This window comes from Cygnus atratus, chromosome Z (assembly GCF_013377495.2).
Source record: "Cygnus atratus isolate AKBS03 ecotype Queensland, Australia chromosome Z, CAtr_DNAZoo_HiC_assembly, whole genome shotgun sequence".
Taxonomy (NCBI): Eukaryota; Metazoa; Chordata; class Aves; order Anseriformes; family Anatidae; genus Cygnus; species Cygnus atratus.
Genome location: NC_066396.1, coordinates 9,196,867 through 9,212,179, shown reverse-complemented (window position 1 = coordinate 9,212,179; position 15,313 = coordinate 9,196,867). Strand labels below are relative to the sequence as shown.

General features: G+C 56.9%; 2 protein-coding genes across 2 annotated transcripts; both read left to right on the top strand.

Annotated features, from left to right (window-relative positions):
- The first annotated feature begins 615 nt into the window (after window positions 1-615).
- Window positions 616-4,152, top strand: CZH9orf24 (chromosome Z C9orf24 homolog). The gene is made up of 7 exons (XM_035565905.1): window positions 616-753; window positions 1,604-1,751; window positions 2,229-2,341; window positions 2,457-2,532; window positions 2,657-2,870; window positions 3,013-3,102; window positions 4,047-4,152. The coding sequence occupies exons 1-7, from the start codon at window positions 616-618 to the stop codon at window positions 4,150-4,152; spliced, it is 885 nt and encodes a 294-aa protein (XP_035421798.1).
- A 560-nt stretch (window positions 4,153-4,712) lies between these two features.
- Window positions 4,713-13,428, top strand: LOC118257691 (myogenesis-regulating glycosidase). Its single transcript, XM_035565906.2, has 2 exons — window positions 4,713-4,791; window positions 11,138-13,428. Exon 2 carries the CDS (start codon window positions 11,266-11,268, stop codon window positions 13,300-13,302), a length of 2,037 nt encoding a protein of 678 aa, XP_035421799.1. The 5' UTR covers window positions 4,713-4,791; window positions 11,138-11,265; the 3' UTR covers window positions 13,303-13,428.
- The last annotated feature ends 1,885 nt before the right edge of the window (window positions 13,429-15,313 follow it).

The following is a 15,313-nucleotide window of genomic DNA, read 5'->3' as shown; positions in this document are numbered from 1 at the left end:
CAGTCACCCAAATCCAGCTTTTTAATGAAACAGGGGAGAGAGCTCCCCCAAGCAGACAGTAATTCCGCTGGATACCCCAAAATGACCAATCAGTGCCACAGTCCAAGTGTGGAGCCCCCTGCCATGCTGCATGGTGGTGGCTGCAGCAGTGTGGTGCTGCTCTGGGATTTCCAAGGAAATACGGGAGAGAGAGGCTGGAAAGGCAACAATTACTGTGATGCCTGGGAGTCCCAAACCTTTCGCAATATCTTGACCAGGATCTGCTGAAATTGTTCCCTGCCCTTGTTAATCTAAGTGCCTGTGAGAGGGGAGGAAACCTGGGGCCAGGGGGATGCCCATGGCAGGAGGGAAGGAGGGAGGATGGGAGGGGTGCAGGGACGGGTCGCTGTGCCCTAATCCAGTACATGCTGTCCCTGGGGGCACAGCCATGGCACAGAAAGAGACCAAATCCCCCGTGCTGCCACACTGTGATGTCACTGATGACATAAGCACCACCAGAAGCTGGTGGCACCGGGGCCCCATTCCATTTCCACATAGGGCCACGTGGGCCCATGCAGTGTTGCTGAGCCCCCCCCAAGGCCTACCAGGACTCAGCACCCCTGTGGCCACAGCACCATGTTCCTCTTCGCCCAAAAACACAAGACCCCCATCAGCACCTACACCGACTCCTACCGGCCACCGTGCACCTTGAAGAAGTTGATCCATGACAAGGCCCCGCTGCAGCTATGGAAAGAAAACAAATTTGTGACCCAGGTAAATACCTCGGGGTTTCTCCCCCAGCATGGGGGAGGTGGATGGGGGCACCTCGCTTTCTGTAACAGAGGGGGTTCGTGTTCCCTGGTCAGCAAAGTGTCTGACACCCCACGGCCCGTGCTTGCTGGCTTTTTGTTCCCTGGGCTTGGTGTGTGCCTGTGGGGCTGCACCCCGGGGTGGCTTTGGGCTCACAGGGCAGACAAGCACCAGCTCTCACACATCGGCCCTGTCCATCAGTAGGTTTCAGACAGTATCCTCTGAGGAGGGGGAAACTGAGGCAGTGGCAGGACGCAGGACCACAAGGTGACACAATGGTGACGGGGGACAGATTGGGAAGCTCTGGGAGCTGCTCCAACACACAGCCCCAAGGCTCCAGCTGGGAGCCCTGTGTGCCAGCAGGACCCCGTGAAGTCCTGAGTACAGCAAAACCTCTCCCAGCCCTACTCCAGGACAGACCCCTGAGCCGTGGCCTTGCCGCAGCAGGGTCCGTGTGTGCCATGGCTGTGCTGCTCTCACCACGTAGCCTCATCTCTTGCAGCCACATCTCTTGCAGCCTCGTTAGCACGTGCATTGTAATTAGAGAGCCAGCAGAGGGCATAGAGATGGATGTCACTGCTGTGTGGGGACAGAACAGGCTCATAAATGCTGGGAGACCCCAGCCCTCTTGGTCTTCGCCAGCTGTAGGGAATCAGCTTTGTCTCATAACTCCCTTCCCTACTGCTGCTGGCCCCATATACAGTGGCCCTGGTGTACCCACCCCAATCTCTGCCTTACTGCGAGCCCCTATGCCCAGGAAGGCGGGTGCTGCCATGTCACCTGGGCATCTCTCCCCGCTCTCTGCTGTCTCTAGGGATTAACGATGCCCCAGGAGCAAAATCCAGCAAGCCAAGGTCAGCCCGAGAAGCTGATTAAGGCAGTGATGCAGGAGTACTTGTACAGGAACACCATCGACCCCACCGCCTACTGGCCCGAAAAGTACTGGCTGACCAGGCCTGAAGGTACCACAAGGTCCCATCCCGTGTCACACAGGGCATGTCCCCGAGGGCCACAGAGCAGGGAGCTGAGGTTGCCGGTGCGGCTCTGTCCATCCCTCCTTTTGCATCCTGTGTTCCCTTGGACAAAGGGACACTCACTCAGCATCTGCACTCGTGGCTTAGCTTAGGTCACAAATCCCCATCCCCATCTCCGTCCCCATCCCCATCCCCATGTTGAGGTCCCCTGGGCTTGATCCACTGTCAGTCTCCCAAAACCTGCGGTGGTTGGTGATGCCTGGACACAGCCCTCTGAGCATCCCATGGCCCAAAGCTGCATGCAAAGCAGCAGCACCTCTGAAATATCCCCGAGCCCATGGCGTTGTGTCTGTGGGACATGGGAGGCAGTTGGGACACTCCAGCCATATCCCCATGGCCTATCCTAGCCCCAAAGGTGGCTGCGCGCCCCATGGGCCACCCCTGCCTGTCGCCTTCTCATTGCAGAGAAGTACAACCCGATTTTTGTCAACGAGGACAAATACATCACCTGGAGAGCAGGTCCCTACAACAGTGCAGCCTGGAACAAGTACAGCACCTACCTCCCCCTTCCACCCAAGGTAGGGTCCGGCCCCTCGTCCCCCCAAAACTGCAGCCCCCTCAGGTGCCACCGACACCTTGGGCTCTGCACCGCAAGGGTGGCAATGCTGCAGGGGCTGTGATCGCTCCCTGCAGGAGAAGAAAATGGAGACCTACCTGCGCAGCATACCTGTGCCATACCCTCCGAAACCCGCCTGCCTCAACCAATACGGTAACTGCCCTCACCCGGAGCTCTGGCTCTTGCTGTGCCCGTGCCGTGCTGGTGGCTGTCCGGGTGACGAGCTGCCTGATGAGCTCCTCCTCGCCCCTTATCCTCGCCATCCTTCTGCTTGCAGAGCGGGAGGTGGTTGCTGACATGCTGCGCAGGCTGTCGCGGCTCTCGCCACCGTCCCTGCAGCCCATGTACACCACGTCAGGGAGGAGACCCTTCCAGGGCTACTACAGCCCCTGCTCCGGGCACCACTACTGCCTGCGAGGGATGGACTACTACGTCGATGGGGACACTGCCATCAGGAGGCATCTCAACACGCTAGCAGAGAGGACTGTAAGGTTGGGTTGAGATAGGATGGGTAGGGTGGGATGAGTTGGGTTGGGACGGGATGGGGTGGGATGAGGTGGGATGGGGTGGGATGGACATGGCCTCCCCCGTCTGCAAGGCCACTGAACACCCTGCCTTCCATGTCTCTTGCAGGAGCATCCCATGCTGCAGTTACAGCCCCACAGCAACACTCTGTGTACCTTCACATCACCCCCAGCCATCGTACCCATACACGAACTCTAGGTATGGATGGGTTCTGTGAGGGACTGCTCCAGACAAGGGCAGGGTGCCCAAGGGCAAAGCCTGCTAAAATCAGCCATTAGGTCTCTTTTCATTAGGCTTTGATGCAAAATTGCTCAGAGGATTGTTCTGGGGGCTATGGTGCAGCCTGCCAGCAAGTGGCTTAGCATTTCCCAGACTTTGGGGCCACATTAGCGTTGCCTGTGCTGCTCTTGTGTTTTCTGTCATTGTCACTTGCTCATCTTGGGACACAGTCCTGGTCCCACTGCCCTTTAGGCAGTAATCAGCCCAGTCCTTAACCCGCTGCAGGTCCAGCAGCACCTTTTAATCCCCGCATGTTCCCTTTTGGGATCTCTCCATTGCAGAGGCAGCTCTTACCCTGGAACAGCCCTCGGGAAGCAGCAAGGGGAGAGGGGAGGCTGTTTATCCAGCTTAGTCATCCCTGTGCTATGACATCAACTCCCCACCGTCCAAAATTAGGAGTCAGGCTTGTAGAAAACGTGTGATTGGCTTTAAATTCCTGAGAGCAGAAACTGAAAGCAAATGGGAAGAACAAACGGGGCAATGAGTTCCCCATAGACATCCCAATGTCTGAGCCTTGGTGAGATGTTTCTCAAGGTCTTCTCTCCTGAGAAAGAGGCAGATTTTCTTGTACTTCCATGGCTCTGGAAATGAAAGTTTGAGGGAGATGACAGTGCAAGGAGCGGGAGGTGGCAGCGTGAGACCTGCTGGGAGCAGCTCGCTCAGCTGGCAGCACCAGGGAGCTTTCTGCCCAGCCTTGGCTTTGGCCTCACCACCCAAAGACACCTCTAGAGAGAACAGGGGCAGCTGCATGCTCGCTGCTCGCCCCTAAGCGATGCCAGCATCCAGCACCGGGGCTTCTGCTCTTCTTCCTCACCTGAGTTTCATCCTCCCTGTGGCTGACAGCACCACGTATCTACCCCCAGGTGGGACACGAGCCACTTCAAGAGGATAGGAGGAGTCCAGCCAGGCAGCTACGCCATCCACCCTGAGTTTTCCTCAGAGGCTTACTCTGCCCACGAGTGCTGGTGAAGAGCAAAGGTGGGCTTTCATTAAAACCACTTTGGGCAAACCGCTCCTGTCAGCTCCTTTCCTACAGCCTTGGGCCGGTCACTGGAGAGGGGAGGTGGGATAAAATCCAGCGGCTGCTGCCTTGGGGTGCACTGGAACAAATCTCGGGGGTGCCAAGACCAAAGCACACGGGGAGAAGCTCTGGGAGCACAGTGACTCCACCAGAGGGAGAAGCAGCAGCCGCCCATACAGGGGGCTCGGACGCGTTTGCTTTCACCCAACTATCCCCACACGGCCACCAGCCCACCGGGACCCCCGGCACGGGGCTAAGCGAGGAGTGGGGGATCTGCAAGCGGCGCGCCAGTAATGATTGCGTGCCATTAATGAAGGCGTGCAGTCAATTAGCGAAGACCTGGGAGCTCCTGCACCCCCTGCACCCCCTGGCCCCCAGGCGCCCGCTGGGCCACGAGGGAACCAGGGGCGGACAGGGGGCGACTGGAGGGGACCGGTGGCGACCGAGGAGGGCCAGGGGGGACCGGGGAGGGCCAGGGGGGGCCGGGCCAGGGCGGAGCGAGCTCCCCGGTTCCGCCCAGCCCCGGAACCGCCGCGGGAGGCGGGTGTGCTCGGTGGCCGGAGCCCGGCCATGGCCCGGCGCTGCGGGTAAGTGCCCCGGCCCCTTGGGCGGGGGGCGAGGGGTTCCCGGGGCTGGGGGCTTTGGGGTGTCCCCTGGGAGGGTTTGGGGTGCGCACCCCTAGGCAGCGGGGTGTCCCTTGTCGGGGTGCGGTCCTTTCGCCCCGCTAAGTGTAGGGGCTGCGCCCGGATCCCCCTGCCGCTTGCAGTGTGTGGGGAGCCAGCCGCCCCGAAATGGCTGCCCGAGCCCCAGGGCGAGTGCCCGGCTCCAGCCACAGGTTGGGCGACGCACCCGGGTGGGCTCGGAGGGCCCTTGGGACAGCCCGGCCACCAACCCATGCCATGGGTGGTGGCAAGCAGCGGAGGTGCCCGAGGAAGCCCCAGGCCACCTCTCTCCTTTTCCGTTCCCTCTCAGGCTGCATGGGCACCGTGAGCGATGCCCAGCAGGACGGGGCCACAGCAGGCACCTGCAGCCCTGCAGCGGGTGAGGTGTGAGGCTCGCCTCTCCCCGGCCAGATCCAGGCATGAAGGAGCTGCCGGCAGGTGTTTTAACAGCTTGGCACTCGCGTTTGGCCCAAGGGTGGCCAGCATCGCTGGCACTGTCAGATACGGGCAGAAATTTTGGTGCTCGTCGCCTGCTGCTCTCTCTGGAGCTGGAGGCACCTGGGTTTTCGCAAGGGCTGGAAAATTGCAGAGGCCGTGCCAGGGGCTGTGCCTGGGTTCCCGTTTCTTCCTGGTATCACTTTGTGGTGCTCGGGTGTTGGGGTGAGCTCGGGTTTCAGCCAGCCTCAGCGCCCAGGAGTGCTCCCAAAAGGACATATCTGCTCTTTCAACCTCGGGTGGGAGCACGGCTCCGTGGCCACCTTGGCATGGAGTCACCAGCTAGCATTTGAGCCATCAGGTGCCATGGGGGAGATGTGGAACCAAACGTGTCCAGAGGGCAGGGCATGGGACAGGGGACGGGGAGTCAAGGTGGTGGCACTTGGGTTGGGTCTGGGGACAAAGCAGGGCCAAGACACAGGGGAGGGTGCTCTCGCCACAGCCAAACACAAGAATTGTGCTGGGTGAATGTCCCCTGCCTGGGCACCACTAGCCCTGGCCACTCACTGTGTTTTAAAGCCTGTCCCGCATGAGGGATCGCTTTTTGCAATTGCACTTTGAAGGATTTCAGGGCAAGTTTGTTTAATTCACCTTTCCTGCGCATGTGGCCTGTCAAGTTCAGCAGCTTGGAGAAATTTGGGCACCATGGGCATGACCCGAGACACTGCGGGGCCAAGTTCTAGGCATGAACTGGCTGCATTGCGAGCATGTGCGGAGTTAAACTGAAAAACCAGCTTACTGGAACTTCATCTCACTAATTAGTGCACAGTGAAGAGCAAGGAAAGATGACGTGAAGAGAGAATTGTCAGGTGTATTAAATATTAAGACATCTGCTGCCAAAATTGACTCAGTGTGGGCTTTTTTGCATTGCAGTCATGGTCAAACACCCGATGAGGTGTCTAAAGGGGTTTAGAGCGTCACTCGGTGCGGGCAGCTTGAAGGAACAAAAGTGGGCTGCAAAGTGCCAGTCCCTGCAGTATAGGTGGAAGCATTTAAGGTTCAGCAGAGGGAATACTGCAGACTCAAATCTTCTGTTTCTGCACACCATGCGAGTCCTAGCAGCATTTCTGCAGTTCACGGATGAGCTCCATATTCACATATTTGGGGTTTATCCTCTGGGTGCTCGGTGTTGTTCGATCCTGGCTTAGGAACCAGCCAGCAGCAGCGGGGTTGGTTGTTTCCTTTTGCTCAATGCAGCTCCATTACAGTGCTGAATCATAGCTGTGCTAAGAAGCACACGACTTTGAGGGGGGGGGAAATAATAATAATATTTGGGGGGGGGGGGGGGTTTGCTTTCTGCTTCTTAAAAGCCTCTGAATGCAGGTGGGACAAGCATTTGCCATCCCTTCCCACTCCTGCTTCAGAAAGGTGAGTCCTGAGCCTGAATCCCGAGGCTCTGAGACTCAAAGCCAGCACCCAACTCGTGCCAGCAGCACCCTTCGTGCTCGCTCCATGCCGCCGTGATGCCTGCAGCAGCCACCAGAGCAGGAGGGCTGGCTGCACATGATTCCGTCACAGTGCCCAAGAAAACACGCCAGTGACACGCTGGTGATGTGCCTGTCTCTTCCTCCTGCCCGCAGGCACGCGCTGCTCGCAGCCTGCCCGGGGCACAGACAGCTCTGTGCCCTGAAACCTCCCAGTGTCATGGGGAGGACACAGAGATGCAGCAGTATGGATTTTTTATGTGCTTAAAATACGTCTGCAGCGGAGGGGACACCCCCAGGAGGTGATGGACAGGTAGGTGCTGGCACCATGCCCCACGTCCCTGGCAGGATGAGCTGTCTGAACCCAACAGCCAGGCGTGGTGGGGAATTTGCTGCCATGTATTAACAGGGAGGTGGCATCCCAAAAGCAGGGAAGTAGCTGTCACTTTGCAGGAGGCAAAGTGACCCCCCTCTCCCAGCCTGTACTCCAGCTCTTCAGACCAGGGAGCATTGGGTCCTGCTGCAACCTGGGGTCCCCTGAAAAGGATGTGCTGTGTCCCCCTGTCTGTCCCAATCCCCCTGCTTGGGGACCAAGGTCTGTGCCGGGGGGGAACTTGTATGCAGCAGGGACAAACCTGGGGCAGGTGAACCTTTTGGGTGAACCTGTGCCTCTGTGGGGAGAGGGATGTCCGTAGAGCAGCCATGCCTCCCCATGCCAGTGCTGCCCTGTGTATCCCATGTGTCCCCCTGCCTCCCTGGCTCCTATCAGATCCCTCCAAGAGAAAATAAACCCACAGAAGGGTTTGCTCATCCCAGCCCCTTTCAGACTTGGGCTGCAAAGTCCGTTTAGCAAGGCAGAGGCTCAACACAGGGACTGTGCACTCAGAGGCTTCTTTTTCTCCTGCAGATGCTTTGCAGAGAAATCATTTCCCCCTTTTGCCATCCTAATTCCCTGCTCTTTTAGGGGTTGGAAATGTCTGGCAGTAAATTCTGCAGTGTTTTGTCTGCTTGACCCCTGCCAAGACATTAGGAGAGGTGGTAGCACCTTGCACCACCTGACACACAGTTTCCTGACATCCTGGCCTGGGAAATCAGTGCAGGCACCAGCACAATTCGGAGCTGACCCTGCAGGGGCAATAGGGACCCGTTAGTTGTTAGTGACCATTTTTAAACCAGTGACCTCATTACAAAGGTGCTGGGGTTAGTGGTGCTGTGGGTCCCGCAGCCCGTGTTTAGCAGCGGTATTGGTAAAAATAGAACCGGTCGAAAAATGAATTTTTATTTTTACTCTGTAAAGTGTGTCCTGCCAGGGTGTTTTGCTTTCATCGCAGATCAAGGCAAGGCGACTGGCTGCTTCCATGGAATGGGAAGAAAAAGCTTTGTTTTTGGGTCAGCTGGGAAGCTTCATCGCAGCAAGCTGCAAGCACGCTGCTTGGCTTTGCCGCCCTCCCGCCCGTTTTCTTTTTTTAGAGGAGCTGGAGGTCACCGCAATGTCGCCTTGGAGCAAAATAACAAGTTTGCATTCCAAAATATGTTGAAACAGCTGTGGCTTGTGCAGGCAATTCTCCACATGCGAGGTGGCGGGTGTTATCTCAGGGGAGTGTAGAAGACTTACCTTTGGTCTGGGACAGGGACAGGTCACGGGATGGTGAGCTGCAAATTTTATTAACAAAGCAAAACCAAGGAGGTGTTGGGCCAGCTGCAGAGCAAGCTCCTGCTGGCCCCCGGCTGCAAATATTTCTCAGCCTGCTTGGCAGAGCTGTGCCCGAGGAGGTGACGTCCAGACCTCAAGGTCCATCCTGGAGGAGGTGACGTCCAGCATGACCCATCAGCCCCGTGCACCAAAAGGCGTTTGATCCTATCTTGGCCATGCTCTGGGCTGTTCCACCCCATGGACAGTTGCTGCATTTGCAGGGTTTGTGCTGCAGAAGCTCTCCCTGTGGCTCAGCAAATTTGCCCCCACCATGAGCATTTAGTGCCTGAGACGATGCCGGTCGATGCTCGGGTTGCAGCCTGCACCAGTGCTTGAGGTCTGGGCACCTTTGCATGGTGCTGTGCTGCATTTTTGGGTACTGGTGATTGCACATGTTGGTAAATACCATCCTCTGTAGTGGGACGGTGCAGGATGGTGCTCTGCCTCCATGCGGGGCTGCCTGAGCCCTTCCTCCACCAAGCCACAGAGGTTGTCTCAGCCTTCACATTGGATGGGTGCCCCAGCATCCATCGTGTCCCCGTTTGGATGTGCCAGACCCACGGACAGCCTTGACCCACGGACTGGGTTAAGTCTGCTGGCTTGGACACCCAGGCTTTGAGCTGCTCCAAGGCAGACTGGGGGCAAAAACCTTTCCTACGAACTGCATTGGTTCACTCCTGAGTGGCAGCAGTGGTGCCAGCTCCTTCATCTACATCACAAATTCCAGCCCATGGAGGGGGGAAAAGAAACTGCCTAAAAATAGAGCGGATTCAAAGTAGTTCATAAATAATAAACCAGCCTCCTGAAAGGGAGATGGAAATCCAGTGAGTCCGTGGAGCAGGGGGCTGCTTTGTTGTTCTCAGTTTTTTGTGGATATGAGGAGGGGGCCATCTCCACCGTGGCAGGATCAAAAATCCAGCCTTAAAAATCTCCCTTAAAATCCTAGATGAAATCTAGGAGAGACAAAGCCATTTATTTCCTTTTTCTCATCCAACATGACAGCTTTCAAAAATTCTCTTCCCTGAATAACTTGCCAGTTCTGCTCGGTGGGTGGCTGCATTTTGTTTTCTCCCCCCTCGAGCTTCCCAGCCCCAAGATAATGCACGTACAAGGCACATGCTTGTCTCTGATACCGGGAGCTCTGTCACTGGCATCCGAAAAATTCCCAGTGCAGAGAGGGAGGGAGCTCATCTGGGCTAAGCATACCCATTTAAATGTCCAGAAACACCCAGCCACTTGCACGGGCCCCACGTGTGTTGTTTTGTTGCTGGCACACCCAGCCGGACCCTCTCACCTCCCACGGGTGTCCATGCTGGTGGAGATGGGTGGCAGGGAAGCAGCTCTGGTTTGGGCATCACAGCATCCCCACAGCATCACTTGGCTGCACTGGTTGTGTCCAAAACCCTTCTGTGAACCTTCCCAGCTCTGTCCCCACTTCTGTCCCTGCTAACCCTAACGCTGAGGAGTGTTGCTGGAGGAGGACGAAGGTGTAATGCCCATGCAGGATCTCCCACCACCACCTTTACTGCCTGATTTTGCTGGCAGCTGGGCTCTCTGCATCACATGTGCTGGGGTGCGAGGGTCCCCTTCCCCTCCTGTGGGCAGGATGTGGCCCTGGGTGACACAGACTGGGTGACCAGAGCCGCTCCTGGCCGATGAGCGAGGGCTCAGTGGGACTTCGCCGCAGGACAGGTCATTTAGCTCAACCCACTGCCTGCTCAGGCTAATCACTTCCTAATGCCGCCGTAATCCCATTTAAAGCGACTGGCAGCCCAGAAGGTTACAGACACCCAGCAGCCCCTGCCCCAGATGTCCCCCATGTCCCTGCTGGGCTCTCTCTGACCTCGCATCTCACATGGCAGAGGTTCTCTCAGGGATGGGGTGTGGGCAGCCTGCTCTGCTCTGAGCCTTCCTCCTTGCGACAACAAGGCTGCAAGACCTGGCCCAAGAGCTGCTTCAAAACGAACACCAGCGCAGCCATTTGGGATCACACCTGGGCATCCCTGTGGCGGGACGGAGGGGTTCAGGTGATGCTCAGGTCCCCCTCATCCCCCACAAGCAGCTTCCCCAGAAGCATCAGCAGCCAGGCTGCCCTACTGCTAGCCTGGGGCCATTTCAGCTGTGACAGGCTGGAGGGGGCTAGGAGATGGTGGTTATTCCTGCCCTCGCCCACGCCAAGCCCCTGAGAGAGCCCAGCATCCCGCTGGGCTGGGGCAGACACCGGCGTCTCCTCTCCGTCCCTGCTCCATCTCTGCCTGGTTTTGCTCCTCGCTCCCTGTTGTCCTTACTTCACTTTTCGCCTCTGAACCCACAGCGTTGTGCTTGGCCGAGCCTGTCAAGCCCGCAGCCAAGGGGAAGCCATGCGGCTCTTGGCTCTGCAAGCAGCCTCCTTCCCCAGGGCCGCGCAGGGGGGAGCGGGACGGAGCCGAAAAGCTGCTGTGCTCTACTTTGGCTCTTACCGCCCTGGGTGCTGCCCTTTGTGGGGTTCAGGTTGGAGTCCCCACGTGTTGTCTGGGGAGTGTCTTGGGGCCCTGTCTGCAGTGTTCCCACCCAATAGCAGGGAGGCATGAGGAGCTGCTGAAATTGAGACAGCAAAGAAGTGACAAGAGATCCCTTGATTCGGAGGTTCTTCTGAGATGATTTATATCCTCTTTTTCAGAGACAGACACTCCAGGGCTCGGTGGAGGTGGGAACTCTCAGTTTTCTTCTCTTGAGAACCCCGGGCTCGTTGCAAAGACATCTTTCTTCCCACTCCTCTGCAAAAAGCGCTAGTGAAAACAGAGCGCCATGTACACCTTTCTGCCCGAAAACTTCACGCCGGTGAAGCAGAAGCCCTCCAAGGAGCTGAGGCCAATGCTGGGGGCCGTCACACTGGGCCTCGTCCTGTTCATCGCTGCGGTGGTGGCCTGGTGCTACTACACGGTGTCCCTGCGCAAGGCGGAGCGGCTCAAGACGGAGCTGATGGACCTGCGGGCGGACGGCTTCGTCATCAGGAACCAGCACGGGGAGGTGGTCTTCCGCCTGGCCTTCCGCTCGGGGAGCCTGGACCTGGAGTCGTGCTCGAAGGAGGGCGAGATCCTGAGCTGCACGCGGTCGGACCGCGGGCCGCTCAACTTCTTCATCCAGACGGTGAAGCCCAAGGACACGGTGATGTGCTACCGCGTGCGCTGGGAGGAGCTGGCGGCCGGCCCGGCGGTGGAGCACACCATGTTCTGGGAGGACGCCCACTGGTACGGGGGCTCGGAGATGAGCACGCAGCACTGGCCCATCCGCCTGGCCGGCTACCAGGAGCCCGTGCCCTACGTGACCAGCGACGTCTACTCCTTCCGCGACAGCTTTGGCGGCATCCTGGAGCGCTACTGGCTCTCCTCCAAAGCGGCGGCCATCAAGATCAACGACTCGGTGCCCTTCCACCTGGGCTTCAATGCCACCGAGCGCACCCTCTTCTTCCAGGCCCGCTACAAGGACTCGCCCTACAAGCCCCCACCGGGCCAGCAGCCCTTCCCCGAGCTGAGCTACCGCGTGTGCGTGGGCTCCGACGTCACCTCCATCCACAAGTACATGGTGCGCAGGTACTTCAACAAGCCCTCCAAGATCCCCGCCGAGAACGCCTTCCGCTACCCCATCTGGTCCACCTGGGCACTCTACAAGAATGATATTGATCAGGATAAACTCCTGAGATTTGCTGAAAAGATTAAGAAATACCGTTTTAATTGCAGCCACATTGAAATTGATGACATGTACACACAGGCCTATGGGGACTTTGACTTTGACCCCGTCAAGTTCCCCAACGTAACGGAGATGTTTGCAAAACTGAGGGAAGATGGCTTTAAGGTCACCCTGTGGACTCACCCTTTCATAAATTACAATTCCTCCAACTTTGGTGTGGGGATTGAGCGTCAGCTGTTCATCAAGGAGCCGTCGGGGCGGCTGCCGGCCATGGTGGAGTGGTGGAACGGCATCGGGGCCATCCTGGACTTCACCAACCCAGCAGCCCGGGACTGGTTCCAGAGCCACCTGCGCCAGCTCCGCCACAAGTACGGCATCTCCTCCTTCAAGTTTGATGCGGGTGAGACCAGCTACCTGCCCAAGCAGTTCAGCACCTTCCGGCCGCTCTCAGACCCCAGCATCTGGTCGCGGCGCTACACAGAGATGGCCATCCCCTTCTACGAGCTGGCCGAGGTGCGGGTGGGCTACCAGTCGCAGAACATCTCCTGCTTCTTCCGCATCATTGACCGTGACTCCGTGTGGGGCTATGAGCTCGGCCTCAAGTCCCTCATCCCCACGGTGCTCACCATCAGCATGCTGGGGTACCCCTTTATTTCCGCTGACATGATTGGGGGGAATTTTTTCCCAAATAAGACGGATGGTGCAGTTGAGATCCCGGACCGTGAGCTGTACGTGCGGTGGCTGGAGCTGTCAGCCTTCATGCCCTCCATGCAGTTCTCCATCCCACCCTGGCTCTACGACAAGCAGGTGGTGGAGATTGCGCAGAAGTTCACGGAGCTCCACGAGTCGCTGGTGGCCCCGCTGCTGCTGGAGCTGGCCGGGGAGGTCACCGACACGGGTGACCCCATCATCCGGCCCATCTGGTGGATCTCACCCCGCGACGAGGCCACCCACAGGATCGACTCGCAGTTCCTCATCGGGGACACCCTCATGGTGGCACCCGTCCTGGAGATGGGCAAGCAGGAGCGCGATGTCTACCTGCCGGCGGGCAAGTGGCGCAGCTACAAGGGCGAGTTGTTTGAGAAGACGCCCGTGCTGCTCACCGACTATCCCGTTGACTTGGACGAAGTCGCCTATTTCCTCTGGGTTTCGTAACAGGCTCCTCCATCAGCTTTGGGTTAACCATGCCTTACACTAGAACTTTGCATCAAATAATAATTCTAATTGCACATTTCATTTTGGACTGGGATTGCCGAAGGGAATTAAATAGAATTTATTGTCCTTGGGTTTTTTTGTTATTTGGAGAGGTGTGATCGGATTTTTTTTGTTTAATTTGGGGCAGGTGGGATGCTCCGGTTGGGTTACAATAGGCACAATTTTCTCTGTATAGGTGAGGAAAGAGTTGTCATGCAGTCAAAGCTAATACTTTTTCATTTCCCAAGGATTTCAAAAGGGGAAGGTTGGTTAGTGCCTTGTGGGAGCGTTTCTTGTCCTATGGGTGCACCCAACACTGGCATGGGGGTGTGTGATGTGGGAGGGTTGCTACAGCACAGCCTGCCTTAAGTTTTCTAATATGGCAAATATATTTAAAATGACTTTTTTAAGAGCAGCAAACAAGCTAGATTATATATATATATATATATATACATACACAAATTTATTTCCACCCCTTTATTATGGCACTGGACTAACTGTTGCCCCATGTTCCCCTTTTCCCGGGTACCAGGCGGGCCAGGTTACTCGCGTGACATGCAGGTATTTCAGCTGTACGAACTGCGTATCGCTTGCTGGAGCAGCTGCATCTCCCCTCCTCACTCGTCTAACACCTGCTGCAAGACTCTTCGCAGTGTGTTTTGCCTCGGGTGTCAACACTGCCTCTTCTAGAGCAGCGCCATCCCTACCAGTGTGCCCAATCAGTCTTTTTAACACATTTATGGTCCTGTTCTGTTACACGATAGTCCTGCAGATATCATCTTTTTTTAATTTTATTTTTTAAGGACAGATGAGCTTTCAGGTTTGTTGCTGGCAGAAGGACTGCCTGAAGCAAAGCAGATCTCTAAGGGTCTGTGTGCTGCTTCCCCGGGAACAGCGGGTTCCCACAAGCGGCACGCGTCATGGATGGATGTAATGTTTTGCTGCTAGCCGGCTTGCCGGTGGGTGGAAAACACCGGCTTTTGCACTGATGGTTTTGTGCCAGTGGGTGTTCTCGCTGCACCCAAGGAAATGTTCTCATGTACCGTGAAATTAAGCTAATAGCCATCTTCATCTCGGGTTGGAGTTAGAGAGATGGTGATGTTGTGTAGGGCTTTTTGGTGCAGCCCTCCTCTCTCTCCCATAGATGCAGGAGTCTTCTTCAGAGTTTGAGCTTGCTGTTGGAGGCTTCTGGAGAGGACACAGGGTGATGTGTTCCTGCACCCCTAATTCCCAGCACTAGGATGGGCAAGACCTCAGCTCAGGTCCCTCCCATGGCCTCAGAGGAGATTTTCTTCGCATTTCTCCCCCTCCTTTTTCCGGATGCTTTTCCAGCTTTTGCATTTGGTTTTGTGGGGGAGGAAGCACTTACAGAGACATGGGCAGTCTCTGCTCCAAGAAACCACTAGCAGGATTGCAGTCTGGCAGCCATGCTCCCCAGGGCAGGACTTCCTTGGCCATGCCCTGGCTGCCGGCACCCCTCAGCCCGTTAATTTTTAAAAAGTTTGCACAGAACTGGGCTGTGTTAGCTGGGAAGGCTTGGGGCAAGAAGAGCACAGTGGCTGCAGGATTTCTTATGGGATTGCATCCAGGCGTGAGTCCACCACCCGGGGAGATGGAGCAGCATTTTGGGCAGGGTTTGATACCTGTGGTGGTCTTTCTCCAAGCCCATCTCCTGCTCTGGGCTTGCAGGAGGAAGCAAAGGAGCTGTACCTGTGGCTTATGGTGGCGCCCAGGAGTAAACCCAGGTGCTTGGGGCAAAATCTAAAGTGCTTTTATGGTTAGGAAGGAAAGGAGGAAGTTCAGTTTGATGGACTCCCTCCTCTGAGATCCTCAAAAGCCACCTGGACATGGCCCTGAGCAACCTGCTCGGGGTGGCCCTGCTTGAGCAGGGGTTGGACCAGAAGGTCCCAGAGGTCCCTTCCAACCTCAACTCCCCTGTGAGTCTCTGACTCTTTGGAACCGACCCTGAGGT

Coding starts and splice junctions, on each gene's coding strand:
- LOC118257691 (XM_035565906.2), top strand. CDS start 11,266: ATGTACACCTTTCTGCCCGAAAACTTCACGCCGGTGAAGCAGAAGCCC.
- CZH9orf24 (XM_035565905.1), top strand. CDS start 616: ATGTTCCTCTTCGCCCAAAAACACAAGACCCCCATCAGCACCTACACC. Junction 754..1,603: donor AAAACAAATTTGTGACCCAG/GTAAATACCTCG, acceptor TGCTGTCTCTAG/GGATTAACGATGCCCCAGGA. Junction 1,752..2,228: donor CTGGCTGACCAGGCCTGAAG/GTACCACAAGGT, acceptor TTCTCATTGCAG/AGAAGTACAACCCGATTTTT.